The sequence below is a fragment of the Pseudorasbora parva genome, chromosome 4 (assembly GCF_024679245.1).
Source record: "Pseudorasbora parva isolate DD20220531a chromosome 4, ASM2467924v1, whole genome shotgun sequence".
NCBI classification, from domain to species: domain Eukaryota; kingdom Metazoa; phylum Chordata; class Actinopteri; order Cypriniformes; family Gobionidae; genus Pseudorasbora; species Pseudorasbora parva.
Genome location: NC_090175.1, coordinates 28,730,025 through 28,757,220, shown reverse-complemented (window position 1 = coordinate 28,757,220; position 27,196 = coordinate 28,730,025). Strand labels below are relative to the sequence as shown.

At 37.0% G+C, this 27,196-nt stretch overlaps 2 protein-coding genes across 5 annotated transcripts; one reads left to right on the top strand and one right to left on the bottom strand.

Annotated features, from left to right (window-relative positions):
* The first annotated feature begins 1,182 nt into the window (after nt 1-1,182).
* Nucleotides 1,183-17,755, top strand: metap1d (methionyl aminopeptidase type 1D (mitochondrial)). Of its 4 annotated transcripts, none has more exons than XR_010904752.1 (10): nt 1,183-1,269; nt 8,177-8,337; nt 8,942-9,091; nt 9,203-9,351; nt 11,283-11,325; nt 11,428-11,591; nt 14,303-14,400; nt 14,848-14,901; nt 15,005-15,083; nt 17,042-17,058. XR_010904752.1 is itself a non-coding variant. In XM_067441484.1 (10 exons), the coding sequence occupies exons 1-10, from the start codon at nt 1,230-1,232 to the stop codon at nt 17,118-17,120; spliced, it is 1,011 nt and encodes a 336-aa protein (XP_067297585.1). In that variant the 5' UTR covers nt 1,183-1,229; the 3' UTR covers nt 17,121-17,755. The 4 variants fall into 4 exon arrangements, 3 of the variants coding, with proteins under 3 accessions (XP_067297585.1, XP_067297584.1, XP_067297586.1); XM_067441484.1 differs by having other exon boundaries at nt 14,848-14,895; nt 17,042-17,755; XM_067441483.1 differs by lacking the exon at nt 17,042-17,058 and having other exon boundaries at nt 14,848-14,895; nt 15,005-15,651.
* A 1,953-nt stretch (nt 17,756-19,708) lies between these two features.
* On the bottom strand, nt 19,709-22,333 carry dlx2b (distal-less homeobox 2b). The gene is made up of 3 exons (XM_067442718.1): nt 21,742-22,333; nt 21,466-21,650; nt 19,709-21,330 (listed from the first exon to the last, which is right to left on the bottom strand). The coding sequence occupies exons 1-3, from the start codon at nt 22,055-22,057 to the stop codon at nt 21,004-21,006; spliced, it is 828 nt and encodes a 275-aa protein (XP_067298819.1). The 5' UTR covers nt 22,058-22,333; the 3' UTR covers nt 19,709-21,003.
* Nucleotides 22,334-27,196: the final 4,863 nt, after the last annotated feature.

The window sequence follows — 27,196 nt, the reverse complement described above, 5'->3', positions numbered from 1 at the left end:
TGAAGAGAGTCTGCGAACAGATCCCCAGAAAAAATATAATTTAAATTTTTTTTTTTTTTTTTTTTTTTTTTTTTTTTTTTTTTTTTTTTTTTTTTTACAAAAGCAAATGCCTCAAAATAAACTATTTAGTATTTGTTTGAAAATAATTATTCACAACAATACAATTAGCCCATAGATTGTGACGAATCACTCTTCATAATCATCTTTAAACAAAATAAATGAATAAATAAGTCTGCGCACAGAACTCCTAATCATATTATATATCCATTACTCTACGTGCGAACACGCAGCAAAAATGGAAAAAACTACTGTCTGCTGCGAACAGCTGACCCACACCTGTAACAAACTAATGAAACTAAAGAAAAAAACTCACCGAAGTGCGTTCCGACGGCGAAATACACAAATGTGGAGAATCCTACAATCCTCAGGGACTTGAAGCACCTGCACGAATGTGACGGATTGGAATAGAATGTCTCCTGTAATGAAGCACAAAAAACCGCGCTCTACCGCTTCGGTCTCAGATGAGGCGAGAAAGGCAAGAGGAAGTGGTTGGTTCACCTGGATGTTATATAGCCAACCCCTAGGGTCAGTCACCTGACATTGTTGTTATTAGGTCTCGAGGATAGGCGGAAGAATGGCATCATTCAAGGTAAGACCGTGGTGACGGTCTGAGTGAGGTCGAAATAGATCTATTGTTTCAGCTCTGCCTCTGTCTCAGAAGTGCAGGTCTGAGGTCTGGGGTCCTGCCACCAGCAGGTGCAGAGCTGCTTTGACCTCACGCCCCTCAATTAGGTTCCCTGGGTCTTGGAGCATCAGACCCCCTTTGTCTCGACTCCTTTCACTCACCCTATACACAATGTACAAGCCTCCAGATAAAATTGAGGGTTATTATGTATGGAAATGGTGCAAAAAATGGCTGTTTAACAAATTTAATACAAAGTGCTTTTTGTTAAGCATGCTCACTAGGAGTTCATGTGTACTATAACATCGATGCAGCTGGCTTAAAAAAACGGAATAATTTTAAATAGGCTATAAAATCTGGAATATGAGTGGGTTAATGGGTACAACTAACATTTTTCCAACTAGAGTTTCACATTACCAGTTATTTTAAATTGAGAAATATACTGTATATGAATAAACCGATTATCTCTTCATTTTCAACCTATTTTCAACAAACGCGCTCTACTCTGTTTGTTTGGAAGAGCACGTGACTCTCCTCCGTGGAAAACATGGCTGCGCCCTGTGTCGCTCAATGCATTTACAGAACAGGTATGTTTACAGGTTCATGTAGGAAGAACCGATGTATGGTTTTCTATCTAAACTGTAGCACATTAAAACTCCGACAGACAGTAAGGCAAGCCAATAATTCAAACGAGACAGTTTCTTATTTTAATTTATTATTAAAATCGCTTATCGGCAGTGTCCGCGGAATAAACATATGAAACCCAAAGCCATTATCTAGCCGAGCTGTTTCATGAGCTCCATGAGCTGTATCCGACGGAGAATCTGCGCTAAATGAGCAGCCACAACATTTGTGTGCCAAGATAAGAGACCGTCACTATTACCACTTGTTTCATACAGCTGCGTTCGGACTCGACTGTGTGTGTACATGTTTTTCTATCCCAGTGAACACAGGCGGACTCACGTGGACTCACAGTCACAGTGGGGATCTAAATTGAGGTCCATACAGAATTAGTTTTTAGGATTTTAGTGTTGTTTTGGTTTAAATGCAGAAAGTGTTCTGTGATGGGTAGGTTTAGGCTTAGTAGGTGATAGCCCAGTTTTTTATATGGAGTCCACACAAAGATAGTGAACCTATGTGTGTGTGTGTGTGTGTGTGTGGTATAATATGGTACAATATTAGCCTACTTTTAATCAACTAGCTAAATACAGTCTTGGTTAGCACAAGACACATCTTTCAAAACATAATTATTCCACATAGTTATTATATAATAATAATAATACATTTTATTTATAATGCACTTTATATTAAACAAAATCTCAAAGTGCTACAGAATTTAAAGAACAATACAGAATTAAAAAAAACAATCAACAACAATAAATAAATAAGTAAATTAATAAAATAAAATAAATAAAACTGAAAAATAAAATAAAATAAAGAAGTAACAAGTCAATTAAAAGCTCTGCTAAAAAGGTGGGTTTTAAGACCACGCTTAAAAGCATCTATAGTCTGTGGAGTCCGCAGGTGGTCAGGGAGAGCGTTCCACAGACTGGGGGCTGCAGAGCAGAAGGCCCGATCTCCCATAGTACGGAGATTGGCTGTGGGAGTTTTAAGGCGAAACAGAGAAATATATACAGTCCCTGACAAAAGTCTTGTCGCTTGTGTACAAATTGACCTAAAGTGCCGCTGAAATATATTTCTAATCAAGATTTTTTTTTACAAGAAATGGCTCATTTTAATCCCACCAGCTTTTGTGATAATGTTTCAGTGAAAAAACTAAACTTTCAAAAAGTATTCTAATATTCACAGCTTGGTAAAGCCCATTGAGTCAATTTTTGCAAAGACATAAGTGTTGTCACCTTGTCATATGAGCTTCACCTGTGACTAATAATGGATCAATTAGGTCTCAAGTGTGTATAAAAAGAACCCCAGTACACTAGACCTTCACATCAACTGCAACTAGACCTCTGCAAACATGCCTAAGATTCACCCTGAGACTAAAGTTTTGATTATCAAGAGGCTGAAGACCAGATCCACTGCTGATGTGGCAGACACCTTCAATGTGTCTCAGCGTCAAGTACAGAGGATAAAAAAAAGATTTGAAGAGACTGGAGACGTTTTTGACAAGCCCAGGTCAGGCAGACCCCGCAAGACAACTGCTCGAGAGGACCGTTTTTTGGCTCGAAAATTCAAGGCCAGCCCATTTTCCACTGCAGCAGAGCTCCACGAGACCTGGTCACCTGAAGTCCCTGTGTCAATCAGAACAGTTTGTCGGATTCTGTCTCGAAATGGCCTCCATGGTCGAATCAGTGCCCAGAAGCCAGCACTAAACAAAAGACAATTGAAAAACCGTGTGGCATTTGCCAAGGCCCACAGCCTGCTAAAAGGATGGACGCAGGAAAAGTGGCAGATGGATTTTTCAGATGAATCTTCTGTTGAATTACACCACAGTTGCCGCAAATATTGCAGGAGACCTACTGGTGCCCGAATGGATCCGAGATTCACCCAGAAAACAGTGAAGTTTGGTGGCGGAAAAATCATGGTCTGGGGTTACATCCAGTATGGGGGTGTGCAAGAGATCAGCAGGGTGGAAGGCAACATCAATAGTCTAAAATACCAAGAAATCTTAGCTACCGCTTTTATTCCCAACCATAAAAGAGGCCAAATTCTGCGGCAGGACGGTGCTCCATCGCATACTTCCATCTCCACATCAAAGTTCCTCAAGGAGAAGAAGATCAAGATGCTCCAGGATTGGCCAGCCCAGTCACCAGACATGAACATCATTGAGCATATGTGGGGTAGGATGAAAGAGGACGCATGGAAGACGAAACCAAAGAATATTGATGAACTCTGGGAGGCATGCAAGACTGCTTTCTTAGCTATTCCTGATGACTTCATCAATAAATTGTATGAATCCTTGCCAAACCGCATGGATGCAGTCCTTCAAGCTCATGGAAGTCATACAAGATATTACATTTGGATCTCACAGCACCACAACTTAATTTGCTGACATATTTTTGTATTGGCAGTAAATTTGTTCAATATCTGTATAGGCGACAAAACCTTGGTCTTGCCAAAATTTGACCTTTCTGTCTTGATTAAATTATAAATATTTTTTCTGTGAAAATTATTTATTTCAGTGCATTAAACATCATTTGGGAGGGTTTTAGCTTTTCATATGAGCTATTTCTAACACCAATGAATTAATTAAAAGTCAGGTTAATATCAGGTATTTCTAGAAAATAGATAAGCGACAAGACATTTGTCAGGGACTGTATATATATATATATATATATATATATATATATATAATATATATATATATATATATATATATATATATATATATATATATATATATATATATATATATATGCAGGTCCTTCTCAAAAACTTAGCATATTGTGATAAAGTTCATTATTTTCCATAATGTAATGATAAAAAAATAAACGTTCATATATTTTAGATTCATTGCACACCAACTGAAATATTTCAGGTCTTTTATTGTTTTAATACTGATGATTTTGGCATACAACTCAAACCCAAAATTCCTGTCTCAAAAAATTAGCATATCATGAAAAGGAGTTATTATCCTAATCATCTGAATCAACTAATTACCTCTAAACACCTCCAAAAGATTCCTGAGGCTTTTAAAAACTCCCAGCCTGGTTCATTACTCAAAACCGCAATCATGAGTAAGACTGCCGACCCGACCCTGTCTAGAAGGCCATCATTGACACCCTCAAGCGAGAGGGTAAGTCACAGAAAGAAATTTCTGAACGAATAGACTGTTCCCAGAGTGCTGTATCAAGGCACCTCAGTGGGAAGTCTGTGGGAAGGAAAAAGTGTGGCAAAAAACGCTGCTCAACAAGAAGAGGTGACCGGATCCTGAGGAAGATTGTGGAAAAGGACCGATTCCAGACCTTGGAGGACCTGCGGAAGCAGTGGACTGAGTCTGGAGTAGAAACATCCAGAGCCACCGTGCACAGGTGTGTGCAGGAAATGGGCTACAGGTGCCGCATTCCCCAGGTCAAGCCACTTTTGGGCTACAGAGAAGCAGCACTGGACTGTTGCTCAGTGGTTCAAAGTACTTTTTTCGGATGAAAGCAAATTTTGCATGTCATTCGGAAATCAAGGTGCCAGAGTCTGGAGGAAGACTGGGGAGAAGGAAATGCCAAAATGCCTGAAGTCCAGTGTCAAGTACCCACAGTCAGTGATGGTCTGGGGTGTCATGTCAGCTGCTGGTGTTGGTCCACTGTGTTTTATCAAGGGCAGGGTCAATGCAGCTAGCTATCAGGAGATTTTGGAGCACTTCATGCTTCCATCTGCTGAAAAGCTTTATGGAGATGAAGATTTTGTTTTTCAGCACGATCTGGCACCTGCTCACAGTGCCAAAACCACTGGTAAATGGTTTACTGACCATGGTATTACTGTGCTCAATTGGCCTGCCAACTCTCCTGACCTGAACCCCATAGAGAATCTGTGGGATATTGTGAAGAGAAAGTTGAGAGACGCAAGACCCAACACTCTGGATGAGCTTAAGGCCGCTATCGAAGCATCCTGGGCCTCCATAACACCTTAGCAGTGCCACAGGCTGATCGCCTCCATGCCACGCCGCATTGAAGCAGTCATTTCTGCAAAAGGATTCCCGACCAAGTATTGAGTGCATAACTGAACATAATTATTTGAAGGTTGACTTTTTTTGTATTAAAAACACTTTTCTTTTATTGGTCGGATGAAATATGCTAATTTTTTGAGATAGGAATTTTGGGTTTTCATGAGCTGTATTCCAAAATCATCAGTATTAAAACAATAAAAGACCTGAAATATGTCAGTTGGTGTGCAATGAATCTAAAATATATGAAAGTTTATTTTTTATCATTACATTATGGAAAATAATGAACTTTATCATAATATGCACATTTTTTGAGAAGGACCTGTATATATATAAAATGAAGTAAAATGTTATGACTGATTTAATCCCTTTAATTTAGGTTAAACTAACAAGCTTACAACTCACCCTGTGTTACAGCCATCCATTGTGTCCCCAACAACAGTCAGTTTACTGAAAGAGTCTGACCTTCACCAATTTCAGTAATACAAGCAATAGTAAAATAAATAATGAAAGGCAAATGCATTCACTTCATATTTCTGTTTGAGATTTTCCTATTTATTTAATCAATGGTGTTGTTTAGGACACTACAGTAGATATTGTTCCAGTTGAATAGGCAAACACAAACAAATTAGTTTGTCTTTTTTGCTGCATTAATCATTAAGCTTGCTTGACATGAATTGTTCTAAAAATGAATGAAGAACCATTGATTGCTTAAATTTCCACCACGTTTGAACCATTACCAACATTAGCCAAAAAGCCATACAGAACGATAGAATAATAGACCTTCCAGAAATGTTTGGGACACACTAATTCCAATCTTGCATACTATTTAGGATAGATAGTATGTGAATTGGGATTACTCATGGGGATTACAAAGCATTTAATGGTAATAAACTGACATTAAGATTATATGATGACATTGATGCACTGCAGTGCTGAAGTAAGGATTATATATTACAGCTAAAGCAACAGAAAGTCGACCACACACACACACACACACACACACAAAGGGAATTCAGTGCAATCCACATCCTTGGCCACATCCTTTGCTCTTTGCCACCCAAATTGTTGTCACTATACACACCCGTTACCCCACCCTGGGTTAACCCACTACTGCCTTTATTCTAAACCCCCCAGCCGCCCTCTTGTTGCTTCTGAGTTCCTCCCTTCATCAGTAGTATTTTCATCTTTGTAACTCAATCCCTCTCCTGTGTATAACTGTGCACTTATTTTTGTCTTTTGACCACAGTGTCTTCAGAAAAAAAAAAAAAACATTTTCTTTCTTTCTTTCTTTCTTTCTTTCTTTCTGTCTTTCTTTCTTTCTTTCTTTCTTTCTTTCTTTCTTTCTTTCTTTCTTTCTGAACATGGTTGTTGATGTGCAGCAGTGATTTATTTTCATTTATTATTCAAATTCAAGATTAAGCATCATATTATGTGAGCATCAGTGCATGGTGTAATTGTATGAACTTTTTGTTTACATTGCAGCTGTTATTCTTTTGAGAAAGGGAATGGGTTTGGGACATGATTCACAGAGTCTATAGCAAGGAATATGTGTAGACCTTAAAGGGTTAGTTCACCCAAAAATGAAATTGATGTCATTAATGACTCACCCTAATGTCGTTCCACACCCCTAAGACCTCCATTCATCAACGGTTAATGAATCAGTGAATCAATCAATGATTCTGGTCGCCAATGTCACGTGATTTCAGCAGTTTGGCAGTTTGACGTGAACCGAACTGCTGAAATCACGTGACATTGGCGACCCGAATCATTGATCAATTCACTGATTCATGAACCATTTGATTCTTTTTGGAGGCACATGGAGAAGACAATTTAAATATATTTGGACCAAAATGTATTTCCGATGCTTCAAGAGACTTCAAGAGACGGGTGTGGAACGACATTAGGGTGAGTCATTAATGACATAAATTTCATTTCTGGGTGAACTAACCCTTTAATTTCACTTTATTAGTGACAATTACAATACAAGACAATTAATAAACACAATTAATTTGAAGATTTAGATAAAATGCCCTGCAATGTGGTCAAACTCAACACTTGAGTCATGCAAATGTGTTTTGAATATTATGATATAATATTTTTGTGTAAATAAATATTATAAATGGCCATGTTCTTATATTCTGTATTTTTAATTCATCAATGTGAATCTAAATTCGTGTTTTGAAATAATTGTGTAATTAATTAATAACACTTAAAATTTTATTTGGTACATTCTAAAAAATGCTGGGTTAAAAACAACCCAAGTTGGGTTGACAATGGACAAACCCAGAAATTGGGTTGTTTGAATGGGTCCATTTACTAGGGGTCAAACAACCCAATTTCTGGGTTTGTCCATTTTCAACCCAAATTGGGTTGTTTTTAACCCAGCATTTTTTAGAGTGTAACCGTAAATATATTTTCAAATTGAATCTTTAATGTAGAAACTATGGAACTTGTTTAATTAATTGCAACTTTTTATCTCACAAATCTGACTTATTTTTCACATTTACAAGTTTGTCTCACATTTCTTGTTTCTTAAAAAAAAAAAAAAAATTCACTTGTTAAACAGCCAACATTAATAACAAATCAACACATTTTTCAGAGCCCTAATTTAAATGTATTTGAATATTCATACTCTAACCCTAAATTTAGGGATATATATACCTATAGTTAAGAAAGCATGTTTACTTTTAAGCTGTTTTTTTTTACATTCCACATCCTATGAAGAGATCTCTCAAGTTATCAATATTCCATATATGGTTTGAAGTGACCTTTGGTCTGAACATGTACACTCTCTATAATTTGGAATCACACTTGATGGCCGAAAGTGAGAAGTACACTTTGCAATGCACTATCACACCCTTTGTTAATCCTTTTAGGTGGTTCAAGGCTGTTACAGAGAGTAGCACAGCTGCCCAGTTGCCACTCATCTGGTGCCCCCCATGGCCCGCCTCGCCGATGCTTCTTCTGGAGAAAATCAGAAAGTTCCCACAGTGTGGTCTGGCCTGCCATAGTGCGCCCCTCTTATGCTGTACCCAAGGTAATCAAAGTGCACGTTTTTGAAAACACTACCATTATTGTCTTGGCATAAACTACAAAAATGCTAATTTGTGAAAACTGACTTCATGTGCATGCATATTACATGTGCAGTCTATAGGCGCATACCGTAGTTTTTCTGTTACAAAGTGACCTCGCCAACTACTAGCCTGGCATGTGTAACGTTTTTAATGGTTTTAGTGGATCCGTGTGAACAGGGATTGTTTTGACAATAGTCACCATGAAATCAAAATTGGCAAATTTATTATAAATAATTTATCTGTTCATGACATTTTTTATTATTATTCATGTGCCCTTGTAATCTTAAATAAAAATAACTCCCCCTCCTTTGCAACGACAGCTCTTCTCTTGTCTGATGCCGTGTTTACTGGTGCGAGGGCGGGACCACCTGTCACTCACATTAGATCACTGCAATAACTAAACACAATGATCCAATCTATTCCTGACTGACAAAATCAAGTCCTGCCCTACATTTGTCTTGTTTGAGAAGCGGTTTCACTCGGATATGCATCTTAATAGGGAATAAAAAACGCAACTTCCGTTTTAATGCCAACTTTAAATTTGTAAAAGACTTGCTCTTTTCTCAGCACATTCAGAGGCCGGACTATGTGTCATCCAGCAAAGTGCCTGAGTGGCCAGATTACATAGAGATTAAAGACGAGGAGCAGATCCAGGGATTAAGACGAGCGTGTCAACTAGCCAGACACATACTGCTGCTGGCAGGAAAGAGTTTGAAGGTATAGTCTACACTTATCTGAAATTTGAGACTGTGATACTGAATAAGCTTGATGTGACTTGTCCTTGAATGGTTATTTGCAGACACTCTCACTATATTGTTTGTTTGCCAGGTTGGTATGACGACCGATGAAATAGACTTTATTGTCCATCAGGAAGCAGTTCGTCACAATGCCTACCCCTCTCCTTTACATTATGGGGGGTTTCCAAAGTCAGTCTGTACCTCTGTTAACAATGTAGTATGCCATGGCATTCCCGACAGGTAACTCAGTGCTATTAAATGTTTGTGCTTTGTTGTGACTGAAGGTCTATAAATTTTCCTGCTAGTGGCACAGGAGAGGGGTACTCAATTCTGCTCCTGAAGAGATTAGGCACAACCTGCTTCAACATACCTGCCTGGACGTTTCTAGCAGAGATAAATGACTACTATTGGACAAAGCGCAATGGTCAACTTGGATCACTTTTGGCTTGATAGCATTATAGAATCATTGACATGTAAACTCCCAAAATATAGCTCACTAAATACAATAAATATTTAATGGCCAATATGTTAAAGAATACTGAACAGGTTGTCAATTCATGTAGTGATGAGCTGTTTTCTCAAAAAAGCAGTTTATTCAGCATAATGAAATCTTACCTCCACTCATTCTTTAAAACAAGACATTTTATTAAAAGTTGGAGCTAAACTTCTTTTAGGACATTGACCCTTTAGGTGTAGGATTGGGCACCTCTGACATCAAAGATCATGATAAATGAAAATATTTTTAAAAATAAAAATATAGTTAAGCCAACATCTTAGACATGTAGACTTTGCGTTCATTTTGATTCCAAACTTGATTTTCAAACTTAAATTTATTTTAATTTAGTAATGTAACCATCAAGTAAAAGTTACTACACTGTAAAAAGGTTTTGTTGGTGTAACTTAAAAAAGTAAGTAACCTGGTTGCCGTGAAATTTTGAGTTTATTGAAATTGAAAATTTGAGTTGATATAATGAATGAAATTTGTTTAATAAATAGAAACTCAAAATATGATTGTATCTGAACCAAATAAAAAAATGTATAAATCATGAAAATAGCAAAATTTGGCATGTTTCACTGTGTCATCAGAAATAAAACACACACAATTACCCAATATGCTTACAAAATCGTTTAATATTCTTTTAATAAAGGTTGTTGAATCTCAAAAAAATGTTCATTGTATTAACTCAAAAAAATAATTTCAGTGAACTCAAAACTTTACGGTAACCAGGTAACTTTTTTCTAAATATTTTTTTTTTTAACAGTGTAGTTGTTATTATAAAATAATCATTTGGGTGGTCACATGACAAAATATGACAATCTGATTTAACTTTGCCTTTTCATAAAAAGGTCAAATTATCTAACTTATTGACAAATGCTGCTTCCCAATTCAGAGGCTACATCCTTCTAAGGCTAATTTTGTCAATGTGGCATGATGATTGCTGTCCCAATTCGAAGGCCCCTTCAAATGGGGCTTCAAAATGTGTCCTTTGTTTTCCATGCAATGAAGGATACAACAAATGGATCCTTCGCAGCCTACCCTACCCCAGAATTCTTTGCGCGCCAGTGACAACAGGATTTATTACACTTTATTTTGTACAGAAATGGACCATGGTGAACATATTTAGATAGGTTGTGAACCCTGTTTTGTTTTCAGACAAAAGTCTAGTACAAAAATATTACTGTAACTCATCAATGGCAGCTGTCACAATTGTTAGGTGACAAAAACAATCATCCGTAGGCCAGACCGTCCCATTTAACAATGCTTGGTTCGAACTTTGTGGCCTTTGAAGTCTGTGTCCTTCAAATGATAAAGCCTCTATATTGGTACACATACATTGTTTTCTGCATGTTTCTGGATTTTGGGCACACCAATTTTTTTCTGCATTTCTGCAGGTTGTTTGCACCACATGACATTGACTAGGCGAATAAATGTTTTTCAAATAACTAAGCACTGAAGCTAAGAAAAAAAAGACTATAGTAACATAATTAATATTTAGGGTTATATTTACAAGAATTGTATTATTTTACTGATGATTTTTTCCTTCGTAAGGATGTCAGGACGCTGACATGCTTATCATAAAAGAATGTACAAATTGCATTTTTGAACATCTTAATACACAACAATCCTGTCTTTGACCCATATGCAGTCAATATTGTGTTTTATTTTCAAGTCGGCCATTGCAGGATGGAGATATCATCAATATAGATGTCACTGTAAGTCCTCTCATTAAATTGTTTGTTAATTGTTGTTAGATTCTAAAAAAGTTATTGTTCGAGCATTTCAGTATCTATAAATAGTGGATTTGCATTCTGCAGGTTTATTTAGAAGGTTACCACGGTGACACCTCTGAGACATTTCTGATTGGCTCGGTCAATGAACAGGGGAAGAAGTTAGTGGATGTGGCTCGTCAGTGCAGAGATCAGGCAATCGCCTCCTGTGGACCCGGACAACCTCTGTGCGTCATTGGCAACACTATCAGGTTTGTTCCCACACTCATCCCAGTTTGCATCGCAGGTTGAATTCCTAACAGCATCCAGCACCTTCAAGAATGATGTCTGTGGGAAATGTTCTTTTATTCATTACATTCTCCCACTTGCTTTTCTTTCTTGTTAAAAATAGCACATCTAACCCCTAAACCTCTCTGTTATCCCGCTTGTGCGCAAAAGTAAAATGACAGCAATCTTGCCTTGTCAGGCTATGAAGCCCTTATTTGATAGTGTAGTGTCTGAAGAAGGACTACACAGAGTTAATGTATTTCTCAGTGAGCTCCGAGCAAGCAATTACCCAGAGTGCATTGGGGTTTTTCCTGCAATGGGGTGTAAATTACAGGTTAGTTTGTCTTGTTGGATGTGTGCGTGGTGTTTGCATGTGTCCGTGTGTGTGTGTGTGTGAGAGAGAGAGAGAGAGAGAGAGAGAGAGAGAGAGAGAGAGAAAGAGAGAAGTAAATTACAGGCTTGCTCCTGCTGTCTTTGAGAATCGTAGTCTCTGCCAGGGTGGATTCAGCTCCCCACAGAGACACGAAAAGATCCGCAGGAGCCTTTTCACAGAGAGAGGACATTCTCAATCACTCATATACAGTAGAGACACATCTTTAACAGCATCTTATTGACTTTACACTTCTCATACAAAGACGTTAATGTGCAAAATATCAATTGTGTGAAGATGCTGAAATTGGTTCGAGGTCAAAGCGCATACCTGAAAAAAGTGCACAGTGAATATTTTATTATTACTTTAATTCCATGATATAAACATGTGGTTTTACGTCGTATCTTGAAATTAATACATTTAGGTGAATTAAATGTGAGGATTTTCATGTATTTTGTGCAGTGCAGCAATAGATATTCCTTCTGTGCCCGAGGAAGCAATGCTTTTGTTGTTTCTCTCTCTCTCTTTCTCTCTGCGTAGGATTCTGAGCTTCTGCAGGGACATACACTGTTATTATATACACACAGAGGGAACAATTACCTCTCCTCAGGAAAAAGCACTTAGACCTCTCTTTCACTCCTTCTCTCCTTTTTTTTATCATGCTGGCACCCTAGCATCCTCTCTCAAACTGTCTCTTTGCATTTCTTTGTCTCTGTCTTTTATTCTTTCTCTTTCGTCTTTTTCTTTTTGTGTTATACACCTTCTTTGTCCTCTACCTTCCCCCTCCCTGAATATAAAAAAACAACTATGCTAGAATGTTTCTAGTGTGTATTATTCACACTGTAAAAAGCTGCCTGAAATGCTATTTAAATGTAGGCAACATGGTTCAATTTGACTTGTCAAAGGCAACGCCCTAATTGGGTGTGACTTGTTGGTAAACCAGAATTTTTCAAATGTACTTTGCCATTTGAAGGGTTGAAAGAATAAAAAAATTAAATTAAATAAACTGTCATCAAGTGCTTACCCTCTAGTCGTTCTAAACCCGTAAGACTTTTGATTATCTTCTTAAAACAAATGAAGATATTTTTAATTTAACCTGAGAGTTTTGTGTCCCTCCATTGATAGGACATTTCACGCAACTACCACTTTGACTCTTTAAAAAATTAATAAAGAGATCATAAAACTAATCTATATGAATCGAGTGGTTTAGTCCAAATTTTCTGCAGAGACTATTGCTTTATTTTGATGAAAAGATTGAATTGCTTTAATTCACATATAAAAAGCTCAACTGTACTTGCTTGATGCACAAGAACAAACCTCATTGCTTCTTATAGAACCTCAAATGTTACGCGTAACGCAAGAAGGAACCTTATTGGGCGAACATGCTTGAGCTTATGTTTATTATAAGTTAACTGATGTGTGAGTTGAAGAATGTTTATATAATGAATATTTATAAGTTTATAAGTTTTATAATGTTACGCACATGAGACTGAACCTCATTGGTTCTTGCTGAAGCTCAAATGTGATGCATAACACAAAAACGAACCTCATTGGTTCTTACAGAAGCTCAAACGTGCTGCGTAACGTGAGACTGAACCTCATTGGTTCTTACAGAAGCTCAAACGTGCTGCGTAACGTGAGACTGAACCTTATTTGTTCTTACAGAAGCTCAAACGTGATGTGTAACACAAGACTGAACCTCATTGGTTCTTACAAAATCTCAAATGTGCTGCGTAACATGAGACTGAACCGCATTGGTTCTTACTGAAGCTCAAACGTGCTGCGTAACATGAGACTGAACCTCATTGGTTCTTGCTGCCGAAGCTCAAATGTGATGCATAACATAAGAATGAACCTCATTGGTTCTTACAGAAGCTCAAACCTGCTGTGTAGCACGAGACTGAACCTCATTGGTTCTTACAGAAGCTCAAACGTGATGCGTAACACAAGAATGAACCTCATTGGGTGAACATGCTTGAGCTTATGTTAATCATAAGTTAACTGATGTGTAAGTTGAAGAATGTTTATATAATGAATATTTATTAGTTTTAGGATCTCTAATTTTTGAAGAGTCATCAAAGTGCTATAGCTGTCACTGGAGGGACAGAAAGCTCTCAGATTTCAATCAAAAATCTTCATTTGTGTTTCATAGCTGAACAATTTTCTGAGAGTGAGTACATGACAATTTTCTTCTTTTTTTTAATAATTTAGTACAAACTTTTATCCAAAAAAGAAAGAAAAAAAGCAATTTATACAGCAACAATAAAAACCTGGCTTAACATAAGTCATAGTATACCTTTTATCATCTTTGTTTTTGAATTGCAGCAATATAGCTAATTCAAATGGATTTCGTGTGTGTCCATATTTTATTGGTCATGGGATCGGAACGTATTTCCATGGTCATCCAGAGATATGGCATCATGGTGAGAGTTCAAATTATTTTATGCATTATTCATTAATTTTACTTAATTGCAATGCTAATTAGCCTTGATTGGCTGGCTTAAAGGGATAGTTTATGAGAAACTGCCCTCATATGGTTCCAAATTAATATGACATTTTTTTTTGTTTTTTTCCTCCTTACATTGAGTAAGGTCCAATATTGTTTGGAAACCAATGTTGCTGAAAATATTGTATTTTGTGTGAAGGTTTAGATTAATGTGAAGTTAGTAAATGAGTGAACAAACCCTTTAATGTATCTAAGCTTTATTTATTTAGCTATTTAGTTATTGTTTATTATTGTAACTGTATGAATAAAGTGGATTTGATGTGAACCGCAAAGATGTTTTACCTTTATTATGGATTGTTTGCATTTGAGCTTTAGGAGTTTAAAGTGAATGCACCAGGGTTCATACTTCTTTTCTCTTTTACAGCCAATGACAATGACATAGAGATGGAAGAGGGCATGTCCTTCACCATAGGTCTGTGTATGTATTGAATATTATACTGTTATATATTTTTGCGCACATCAATGGAAGCATTTATGTGCAGGATTTTATTAAGTTTAAAACCAACATCCCGTTTTTCCAGAACCCATTCTTATGGAGGGATCCTCAGAATTCAGGATCCTGAGTGACAAGTGGACTGCTGTATCAGTGGATGACAAACGGTGTTGTGTTCAATTTCCCCACCACACTTATTTCACCATATTTCTAATTAGAACCCAGTGCAGTTATTTAAATGTAGCCTACATTAGTCATTTATTACTTCATGCAAGAATAAGTGGCCAATTTCTATTGAGAATCTTCAAGAACTTTGTTTCTATAGGCTGTTGACATTTAGCTTGGAAATACTAAGTACCCTCAGAATTTGAAGCACACAGAGAACGAAGTGCTCTGCTATAAACTTTCCTTTAACTGCATATATTTCACTGGGGAGCACTTCAATGTTAATTGCAAATGAGCTGATTGCCCTGTTGACAGGTGAGAGCAAAGTGTTACTACTTGGTCAGTGGTTGATTAGAGCCCTGATTTTTAAGGTTGACTGAGTTAATATGCAATATAAGAAAATGGATACTAATATTCCTTTTTTAATTCTACTTCTAAGGCAGTGGTTATCAACCCTTTTGATTCCAAGGCCACATCATCCCAGTTGTTTCTGATTTTTCTGGATAATCTGTTACTCTCAATTTCTATCTGACAAAATAGTTTAGATCTTGGCATAACTATATATATATATATATATATATATATATATATATATATATATATATATATATATATATATATATATATATATACACACACACACACACACACACACACACACACACACACACACACACACACACACACACACACACACACACACACACACACACAGTACAGGCCAAAAGTTTGGAAACATTACTATTTGTAATGTTTTTGAAAGAAGTTTCTTCTGCTCATCAAGCCTGCATTTATTTGATTAAAAATACAGAATTGTTTTTAAATATTATGATATTACAATTTAAAATATTTGGTTTTCAATTTATTATACTTTAAATTATCATTTATTTCTATGATGCAAAGCTGAATTTTCAGGATCGTTTCTCCAGTCTTCAGTGTCACATGTGACATCCAGTCTATCACATGATCCTTCAGAAAATATCCTTGATTTATTATGAGTGTTGGAAACAGTTCTGCTGCCTATTTTTAAAACATTTGCTTCTTTTTTTTTTTTTTTTTTTTTTTTTAACGTTTTATTCATTAAAGTAGCCTATTATAAAAAAGTATTACAGGTTATGAAAAAATATTAAGCAGCAGAACTGTTTCCAACTTTGAAAATGAATCATCATATTAGACTGATTTCTGAAGGGTCATGACACTGAAGGCTGGAGGAATGATACTGAAAATTCTGCTTTGCATCACAGAAATAAATGATAATTTAAAGTATAATAAATTGAAAAACAATTATTTTAAATTGTAATATCACAATATTAATTTTTTCTTATTTATCAAATAAATGCAGGCTTGATGAGCAGAAGAAACTTCTTTCAAAAACATTACAAATAGTAATATGTCCAAACTTTTATATATATCTTTATATATATCTTTTAAATATATCTAGAAATTTCTAGATTTCTAGGTCTAGAAATCACCTAATTTTTCAAAGGAACAAAAAAACCCCAACAAACTACAATCACTTCGTAACTATTTTACATTTTAGCAAACTGGTGGCTAATTCGTGTGAATTTGTACGATGTTATTTGTAGTTTTCATACGTTCTGCTTACACCTCAGTGATGGGTATTCTGGGATGGGGTTAGATATTAACCTTCATGCGTACTTTTCTTATAAACTTTTGTACCATTCAAACAAAATCGCCACCTTGTAACATAGTTATGTTTTCCTGAGATGAGCTTGAACAAAAAGTTGTTGAGAGGGTAAAGTAAAATGTCATATTTAAGTTGTTTGACTTTATTGTAATCCTTGTTTTGTCTTTATTTTAATAATAATTTGAAGGGCCCCTTTTATGCCTTAGAAGTTTGCTGAGGCCCCCTAGTGGGCCCCGGCCAAGTGGTTAAAAACCTGACAGAATCTCTCAACCTGCGTGTTTGTGTTTTCTTGTCTTGTGTGTTTATACTCAGATCGGCACAATTTGAACACACGGTTGTCATCACCTGTGATGGTGTAGAGATTCTGACTAAACTACCAGATGAAGATTGACTGGACAGGAATTATGGACCATCTCTGAAGTGTGACATGTGATCTGGACGTGTGATTTTTAGAATACAAAAACTGTTATTTAAATAAATGTGTTTCTTAACATGTTTTACCTTATTTTATTAGCTTGACCAAATGTCTTCTTGAAACAGCTGCGCAGCTCCACTACTGGGGTTTTACATCTTGAATTAATGGGTTTAATTTCTTAATGCATGTGGATTAGTGTGTAATGAGTTTCAAAATCTCTTACTGTTCCAAACTCTTTGGTTTCTGATGTCATCTCTGACAGAACTCATTGAAAGGCACGGGGAATGAAATGTCATTACGTCTTATTATTATGGCGAGCTTTCTCCGTGCATCATAATATTACTCCGCAGTAATGTAGTTAGCGCTGTGGATCTCTCGAGAGGTGATTATATTTATGGGCCATGGGTTACTGTATGAGCCATGTGTAGCTTATCAAGAATACCCTATAATCATATCTGCTCCACGACATCATTCGGAGACTGCTTATGCTGTCTGACATTTGACAGAGTTTGATTTCTGCAACCTGAAGTAGTGCGCGACTGCGCATAGCTACATCAGTGAGAACAGCACCGTTTCCACTGTCCAGTCTTACAATAAACTATTTAAGTACATTTGGATAGTAAAAATAAATCATATTTTACAAATAAGATAATCACACTCACACACACCGAATGAAGAAGTCGAATGACCAGTCCAGAAAGTGCGCTCACGTGAGCACAAAATCTCGAGCCGACTTCCATTGTAGGCTACATCTGTTTAGTAGCTGTACAATTAAAGTTAATTACATTGTGACCCTTGGTTAATCCGTAGGTTCGTTTGCTGTGCCATCTGGAAGTTTCCTGCTTTTGCTTGAAACTAAAGGCTAAAGATACGACACTTAAATCAAAAGATAAATTAATTAGGCTACTTTACATGATCAAGTGAGATTTGTGTCCCCAAGAATGGATATTAAAAATATATATTTTCAAGAGAAAACATTTTAATAGAATCTATATTTTAACAGCATATCGGTATAAAAAAAACGAACAAAAAAACACCTAGAAAAGTCAGATTCTGAAGATGATCTGCTTATACTTTAGACTTTAAGTTGCTATTATTAGGCTATTATAGTATTAGTAGTAGTATTTCTCATTATAATAATCCGTAGGCCTATGCTAGGCCTATATCTAGGCTAGAAGTCTAGTTTGTGATTTGATCACCCTCTGACCACACATGGTGCCTGCCTTTCTAATCTGTGCTCATTAAATCGAATCATAATTGCAGCCATTTGGTTTTTGTGCATCCTCGCGCATTTTCCTCTGTCTGTCGCAATTACGAGCAATTTCTGGCGCGGAGGGAATCTTTTCAGTCGGACAAAAGAAAAGGGGAATAGGCAGGGAATCAATACGAGTTTTTTTTTTTTTATCTAGACAGCATGTGCTGAACCGTTTGCAGGTGTTGTATTTCTGTCATGAAGGGTGTTCCTGTGAGACCTATAGCCTACATTATATAGTACATTTAGTTTCGTTTCAGCGTTTTCTTTTCGTTTTTCTGTTTTATTTCATTATCTTTTCGTAGTATTTGAAGTTGAAAATGTGTTGAATAGTGTTAATATGGGCCTAGTCTACATCTTTTCCCCGTCGTTTTATTTGTGTAGCTATACGTTAATGCTTTAATGATTTATATAGGCCTAGCCTATACCGCAGTCAGATTCTGCGGTTCTTTGATTTCTTCCTAAATCTTATAGGCTAACCTAATTGTCGTCATAGCAAAGAAAAGAAAATCGAGCAAAATGTTCATGTTCATATTCATGACAGCTCACCAGAGCTGAATATTTTTTCTGCAATAGCCACAGCTTTATCACAAATTATTAGAAAATGTGTCGTTTGTTTTCTATTTTAGAATTAGAGACCCGATCTGCTTCATGCAGATGCAGCTTTGGATCCAAACGGAAGCAGTCATTTGGACTGGTGTGGTCGCAAATAAGCCCTGGCATTTCAATTACTGCCAGCTGTGAGTGTTGACATAAGGAGTGAAGCAGAACGGTTAAAACGTGCTGTAGGCTAATCATATTGGCCTTTGCTGCACATACATTTGTCACAGAGACCTGGTGGGGTTAAGAATGAGACACCCAAAAATCAGAATAACCTATGTCTTTTTCAATAAGAATCAAAGGATTCGGGGCCTGGAACCACGATGTCCATATTTAGAAAAACCGCGGAAGCACAAATGAACCTCAAAAGAAACAAATCATATAAGATAAACAATTACAACAGGCACTGAAACACTAGTCTTTATAAATAGATACATGAGTAAATTTCGGGAACAGTGATGATTCTGGTGTTCGGTCAAGATTGATTTCTTCCTTTTAGACTATATATTATATTATTTTATTTTTTTAAAATCATGATTCTTTTTAAAACACAGTTTACTAAATAACACAAATTATTTTTCATTTTAGAAATTAATAATAGGTTCATATAGCCTAGGCTACAACATAAATATTCCACTTGAGGGCCAAATCGTCAAATAAATCAAATATGCAATCTACTGTTTGTAATATGTATTTGCCATAATTATAATTACAAAAAACGTTTGATCCCAATTTTACAGTGACAAAAAGGTTACACTGGATTACAGATACTGCAGAATGCAAACATGGGCAAAGCAACATCAACCTAAAAAATAATGTACACTTGTTAAAGTGGTTGTATGCTTTGCCCTCAGAGTAATCCGGATTTCCCACCTATTCCAGTAACTATTTTAGTTCCAAAAATATTGAACTTGACCATCTAAAGACGTGAGGCAAGCTATGAGAACTGTGTGTCCCCGTACAAGAATAGCTCAAGGCTGTGCTGGAGCTGAAAGCGAGGGCTCGAGGAGAATGTTTCCAGGGCGGTCTGCTTGAGGCGGTTTTATGTATTTTTTCTCTGGTTGAGTGGCGTTCATAAAACGTCTGCAAGAGGAGCGAGCTGACTCCAGAGAGTCTGGAGTGGGAAGAACCCTCGCCGCACGCGGAACGCCCTCGCATCTCCTTCTGCGCATGCCAAGACGCGTCTGAATGCCAGGCGTTCCCCCTCATGCCCAGAGGTAGAGGATACATCCTCACCATTTTTTTTAAACAGGATTAAATGGGATTTTAATCGTTCTACCGAATAATCACACATGTATCAAAAACGCCAGGATATGCACTGAAGCGGAGATGGCTATGCACAGAAAAGGTCTGCATGGTCTAGAGAAATGTTTTCTGCAAACCTTTGCAGCCCTAATTTCTTAATGTTTATAAAAATGTAATTGGTGCATACGAACCCACGTTCTCTTTACGCAAAGAGCGTAAAAAAAGATTACACGAATTGGCGTTTTAAAAAAGGTTCAAATCAACAAGCACGCCAGTTGTACGATTCTTCATGAGACTTTGACGACCCAGCGATAAGATCAATATCATTTTTACAGACCAAGACCTGAAAACATCTCCATAAACGATCATCAAAGAACGAAACGTTAATTGATAGTAAAACGCACATTTAATTATGACTGCAGGTTGTATAAGCATTTTAATAGATTTATCACTAAACCTAATATATTCTGTACAACACACGAAAAAAGGCTACCCGTTTGTACTTGCAATGTGAAATAAACATCTGATTTCCCCTTTCAATTTTACTATAACGAAAACAAATAAATAAATAGAAAAATAATTTAATGTGCGTTGCTCGAGCGCATTAGTCGCGCCAAAGTATTCCACAGCAAACATCTTTATAGCAAACCCAGCCTGAAAATAGATTTTAAAGTTAATGTTCTCCTAAAATGCAAGTCCAGTGACAAGATAGGCCTATTATTTCCTCCTACAACAGGTGTATTCGGTCATTTGAGTCCTCTGTTAGAATATGGTCCCTGCACTCATTGCAGAGCTGTGATGAGGTTGTATTAAGGTACTGGGCTGCAGATGTGTAACCGTATTCGTGGAGGAGTACCAGGAATAGTTTGTCAAGAACGATGGGGCAGTGGTGTTTGGTGGCCCCGTGGGTTGCTCTGACACTGTGTCCCCGTCGCTTGGTGTCTGGGTCGGAGGGAAATCCCAACCTGCCTGTGGTGGAGGAGTGCTAGAGGGAGAGTCACCGGAAGCAACCTGCTGGTCTGCTGGAATCTCGCCGTTTTTCCACAACTTTTTGAATTTTGAGCGTCGGTTCTGAAACCATATCTTCACCTGTGGATGTTCAAAAAAACGCGCAAATCTAAGTTACACAGGCAATACAATTCTAAAACACAATTTTGGACACAGGTATGCATGAAAAACTGCAGAAATACATTCTGCAATGCACAAAATAATCCGCGTTTTGACCTGGGTCTGTGTGAGGCCCAAAGACGCCGCCAGTTCCGCGCGTTCCGGGAGCGCGAGATACTGGGTCTTTTGGAATCTGCGCTGGAGAGCCGCCAGCTGAAAACTGGAGTAGATGGTTCGCGGTTTCCGGACTTTCTTTGGCTTTCCATTCACCATACGCACCTCCGGTTCACTCTCTTCCTTCTCTATCAAAATGAACCACGAAATTGTCATACATATATAAGAAGAAGAAAAAGTAAAGGAAAATGACGTTTGGGAATGCTGAGGTGATCTTACCCGGTTCGGTCGGTGTGGGTGAAGAACTGGGTCCATACGTTCCATAAGCGCCATAGGAAGAAGCATAGCCTAAATCGTAAGCTTTGGGGCTGTAGTGAACATTACCCACTGTACCAGGATGATAGGAATAAGATGCCAGTTGTGCGTACGCTGTCCCCGCGCAGTGTCCTGTCTGCGAACTACTGTAGAAGCTGCTGTCGGTCACAGTTGACACCGGCAATGTTGGGGAATCCTGCGACTTGTGAACGGTACTGAAGCTCGAGGTAATATGGTTTGTATGCATATCCGAGCCAAGGCTATCCAGAACAGCAGTCATTTTGCAGGAAAAAGAGTAAACTGAATTAGCTTACCGTGACCACTAAAAATGGTCAAATTCCGTAGGCTACCAATAACGAATTAATCAGAGAAACAAAAAATCACAAAAGTTCTAGAGGTAGTTCGTTTAGCCTCAAGTCACATATCCATAGTTAATAGAGGGTTTGAGCTCCGCGGCGGTCTCTGCCTTGGAGATGCTGACGGGCGGGCCATATACTGGGCGTCATGTGGCAAAGCGAGCCAATCGCTTCTCAGGCAGTACTGCCAGCTGAAGGAAGACCTTTGACAAGTCGAAATAACAAAATATCTTACAGCCCTATGGTCTTAAAGGTCTTTTCTTTGTAAAAGAGTTGATCAAATAAAGCCCATTCATCTACTAAATAAACCCAATATACATTAAAAACATTAGCAAAATGTGTGTATTTTAAAAAAGACAGAAAAGAAGAAAATATAGAGAAGAAAGACTATTTTTCCCCAGATGGAAACAGATGCACGGGAGTAATTTATTCCTCTAAAGTGTTAAAGACATCAATAAGCACGTTCGTTATGCATTTGGTGCATGCAGCTAATTCAATTAATTTCATTTCATTCATAATTGAAGTTTCTTGTTTATAGACAAACATGTTAAGATGTCTGAACTGTTAACCTGCAAATGGAGCAGTGCGCATGCAAATTACTCGATCGATAACCTACCTTTAGGCCTGCTAATGGTCTAAAAGTATCGAATGCAGCTTATAGTCTTGATTAAAGGGATATATTTCCCCATTGTTAAAAAGCAAGGCTTAACTGGAATGCCATCTATCGTTGAAATGTTGTCAGTGTATCTTACGGAAGCAGTCTGCATTCCACTGACTAATCACAGACGGCGCCAGTCTACTCACACCCACAGGTGCGCAAAACAGCAATTATTGCCCGGTAAACACCAGGGATAAAGCGCGGAACCAGCCCTATATGATGCTCTGTCGCGCCAAACGCCTCGTACATAGACCTACATAGAAAACTACCTCAGTCACGAGAACTGGCAATTTACTAAGTATTCTGTCAACTCAACAAACTTTGTGGCCTAAGCTTTGCCAGCTGTAATCCGGTGATTTGGGCTTCTGCTGTGTGGTGCGACTTAAAACAGAATTTTGTCATTTTATAGAACACATCATGACATTAAAAGTATCATATAATAGCAAAGTGCCTGTAATGTAGCCAATACAATTGTTTAAGTGCTGTCACTCGAGTGGATTATAAATTATTTCCTGAAAGAAGTAGATCAAAATATACATGTAGGCATATTTAAATATAGCCACATGGTGGTCATTACTAATATGCGGCTAGGCCTATATAAAAAGTACTGTATACAGTCATATCGATATTTAGAAGTTCGCAGCTGAAGTCAGTCTGTGGTCTTTTCTGCTCAGGTCAGGTGTGCAGATGACAAATCGCAGAGGGGACAACTGGCGCCCTCCTGCGTCTATTCATGTAAAAACGCCTTTTTAGAGATGTCTTCCGCAGTAAATTCACTCCGTATTACGCACGCGTATTTATAATTTTTTAATAATAATAGGCCTAATATTATTATTATTATTATTATTATTATTAGTATAGCCTACATTTTTATATTTCTTAATAGCAAAAACGGTATTTTTGTATATAGCCTACTTTTAACAGCAGGCCTATCTAGTGACAATAATATGCTATAGGGATAAATTTAGACTTTGGCTTTACATTTAGAAGATAGCAAAAGGGATTGTAAAATTATGGGCGAATGCAATAACACAAAAAAGGAAACAGACCCTTTTTATTTAAATTGTATTAAACAGAGTTTGGAAACATGATGTCCATGATCTTGTGATATTTAGCGAACTGATGAATCAATCAATTAATTATACAACGTAAAATATATATATATTTTTTTATTTAAATAAAAAGTAGCCTATGAATTTTGTTTTAGCTCTTGCAGCTAAACTACAGTAAACACAAGAGGGCACTGTTTCCTTAAATACTAATTCAGACAAACGAGTTGTACTGTGCGTTAGAGGAAAGAGGTCATATTAGGTAAAGTATTAGTATATTAAAGTAAGTAATACAAATATAAACTATAGGCTACTGTTATGTAACAACAAATAGCCCTACACAGTTCACAAAGACTGATACATCAGTTGCACATGACGACTGTTTTTACTAAATCAAATGCATAACAGAACGTTTTTGCTCTAGTCTAGAATATCAACCCATTCCTTCTATACTAGGAGTCTTTTACAGGTAAAAAAAAAAAAATGATAGTTAGAAAGTAGAAAGTAGATAGATTGAAAGTAGTTATGTGATTTGTTAAATGTTTTCAAGCATTGATTTTAGAATGAGAGGAAATTCTGATCATTTGTCCATTAAACTGGATATCAGGGCCGTGCACGGTGGGGGGGGGGCGGGGGCGGTGGCTAGAGCCACTGCCCCTTTGCCCTCATCAGCTAAGGTGCCCCTCTTGCCCTCTTCCCTCCCTCACCCTCAGAGGATTCCCATAAAAGCATTCGGTTCCGCTAAAAATCCACTAATTCCGCTAATCCGTTCCGTGTTTTCCTGCTCGCTCCGCAGCATCGCTCAAAGTCTGCGGCGGTGTCCGCTCTCTGTGGAGACGGCAGTTAAAGAATGTCGAAGAATATTAGCTACAAACTACAATCCACATACAGACAGTGGTTGATCCGCGAATTAGTAGTTTGTTTGTTTCAACAGTGCAAACATGGATTCAAAGCTCCACCATGCCAGCGGGTAAATCGCCGTTGGCTATACTGAATATTGCTAACAGTTTGTCACTCTTTAACTCCTGTAAAATAGATTTTCGATTATAATCAATTTTACGAGTTAATACTATTATCTATAACATATGTCATATTTATGATATTTTATTTAGACCATATTAATCGTATACACAATTTTAAAAAAAGGTAATAAATGCTATTATAAATATAAATAAGTTGTATCAGGGTACAAGCACACCCTAAGAAAAAGTGCTCATTTTTCAAAAACGTCCATGCTTTCAAAAAATCTCTAGCAACGTTTGCAGTATTTTCTGTTTATTTTGATTAATAAAATAATCAACCATTGTTCAGTAAATATTAAAATGTTAATATAAAAATATTTTTAAAATACAGAAACTAATTTTTAAGTAAATAATCTGAAAACACTGAGATCCCATAATAATTTAATAAAGTTTTATCGTTGTAACAACTAAATATATTTGTATTATATGATTATCATATTTTTATTATAAATATGATGTTACCTCTAAGATGGACACCCAACTTAAGATATTTACCAGCTGAATCTTAACCATGTCATGTCAACAAATGGAAGTCAGTCAGCTGTTTATCATCATGTTAAATATGCCTTTTGCCCCAAATACCATAAACAATACCTTCTCAAAATACCTGTCTCAAAATATATTCAATAATTTTAGTGATTCTCATTTGCTACTTAAATCTCCAACAAAAATGTAAAATAGAAAAGAGATCAAATTAGCCTAGAATAATTAGAACAACATAAATGTAATTAGTTGTAAAGCCTAACAAATGTATTTACAGTATGATTATAAAAGGTTTGTTATTCATTCTCTACATTAAGATGATACTCAATCCCCTTAATGCCCCTTTTTTGGTTTGGGCCACTGCCTCTCAAAATGTCTGTGCACGGCCCTGCTGGATATCATGCATCAGTATAATTTTGCTACAATTCATAAAATTACTGTGACTGTTAATGAAAAATACGTAATCTGCAGTAACTTCTTTTGGCTCTAAATAAATGTATTTGTGTTATTAGATTGTAATTTGCAGTTACGTCAATTTTTTTTTTTATCTGATTACACTTACAATGCAAAGAATGTTACCTATAATGCATCACTTTACTCATATTAAAAAAGTAATCTAATTACACAATGCATGTTACTTGGAATACATTTACGATGCAATGCATGTTACAATGCATCACTTTAATCATTACATTAAAAAAGTAATCTGATTACATCATACTTTTTACTTGTAATACCTTTACGATGCAATGCATGTTACCTATAATGCGTCACTTTACTCATTACATTAAAAAAGTAATCTACTACGTTACAATGCATCACTTTTCTCATTACATTAAAAAAGTAATCAGATTACATTAAGTTTTTAATGTAATGAGAAAAGTGATGCATTATAGGTAACATGCATTGCATCGTAATACATTTCAGATGTGTAAGCTGCCCGTGCCACACGCACTCATGTAACCCCATACCATCAGAGATGCAGGCTTCTGAACTGAGCTCTGATAACAACTTGGGCTGTCCTAAATAACTTTTTTATTTTTATTTTTATTTTTATTTGTCTGACCACAGAACAGTTTTCCACTTTTCCACAGTCCATTTAAACAAGCACTGGCCCATGATAGAAAATGCCTGTGCTTCTGGATCATGTTTAGATATGGCTTCTTCTTTGACCTATCGAGTTTTAGCCGGCAACAGCGAATGGTACGTGGATTGTGTTCACTGACAATGTTTTCTGGAAGTATTCCTGGACTCATGTTGTGATTTCCATTACAGTATCATTCCTGTATGTGATGCAGTGCCGTCTAAGGGCCCGAAGATCACGGGCATCCAGTATGGTTTTCCGGCCTTGACCCTTATGCACAATCACAGAGATTATTCCAGATTCTTGGAATCTTTGGATGATATTATGCACTGTAGATGATGATAACTTCAAACTCTTTGCAATTTTTCTTCGAGAAACTCCTTTCTGATATTGCTCCGCTATTTTTCGCTGCAGCATTGGGAGAATTGGTGATCCTCTGCCCATCTTAACTTCTGAGAGACACTGCCACTCTGAGAGACTCTTTTTATACCTAATCATGCTGCCTGACAAGCCAGACCCACATCAAGATGTTTGGTTTGAAAACTTACCATTGACGGCTCAGTCCGAGGGGCGGGATAAACGGTTTTCTTTCAAACTCCCTCTGCACGCGATAGGATAGCGCTACCACCAACCAGAGCAACGAAGGTGAAGCAGAGCTCGTTGACTGATTAAACTTTCGGCAAAACTCCGAACACATCTCCCCTTTTTAAGAATGACTTCAGTCCCGTTCTTTGTTCTTTTCTCAGAGAAAGCTTAACTCCAAGTCT

What these genes read in the sequence shown, in the direction of transcription:
- metap1d (XM_067441483.1), top strand. Translation starts at nt 1,230, where the DNA reads ATGGCTGCGCCCTGTGTCGCTCAATGCATTTACAGAACAG. An exon ending in CCTCTTATGCTGTACCCAAG is followed by an intron (nt 8,338 to 8,941) that starts GTAATCAAAGTG and finishes CTCTTTTCTCAG; the next exon opens with CACATTCAGAGGCCGGACTA. An exon ending in TCCAGAGATATGGCATCATG is followed by an intron (nt 14,401 to 14,847) that starts GTGAGAGTTCAA and finishes TCTCTTTTACAG; the next exon opens with CCAATGACAATGACATAGAG.
- dlx2b (XM_067442718.1), bottom strand. Translation starts at nt 22,057, where the DNA reads ATGACTGCTGTTCTGGATAGCCTTGGCTCGGATATGCATACAAACCAT. An exon ending in ACCCACACCGACCGAACCGG is followed by an intron (nt 21,651 to 21,741) that starts GTAAGATCACCT and finishes TCATTTTGATAG; the next exon opens with AGAAGGAAGAGAGTGAACCG. An exon ending in TGGGCCTCACACAGACCCAG is followed by an intron (nt 21,331 to 21,465) that starts GTCAAAACGCGG and finishes GAACATCCACAG; the next exon opens with GTGAAGATATGGTTTCAGAA.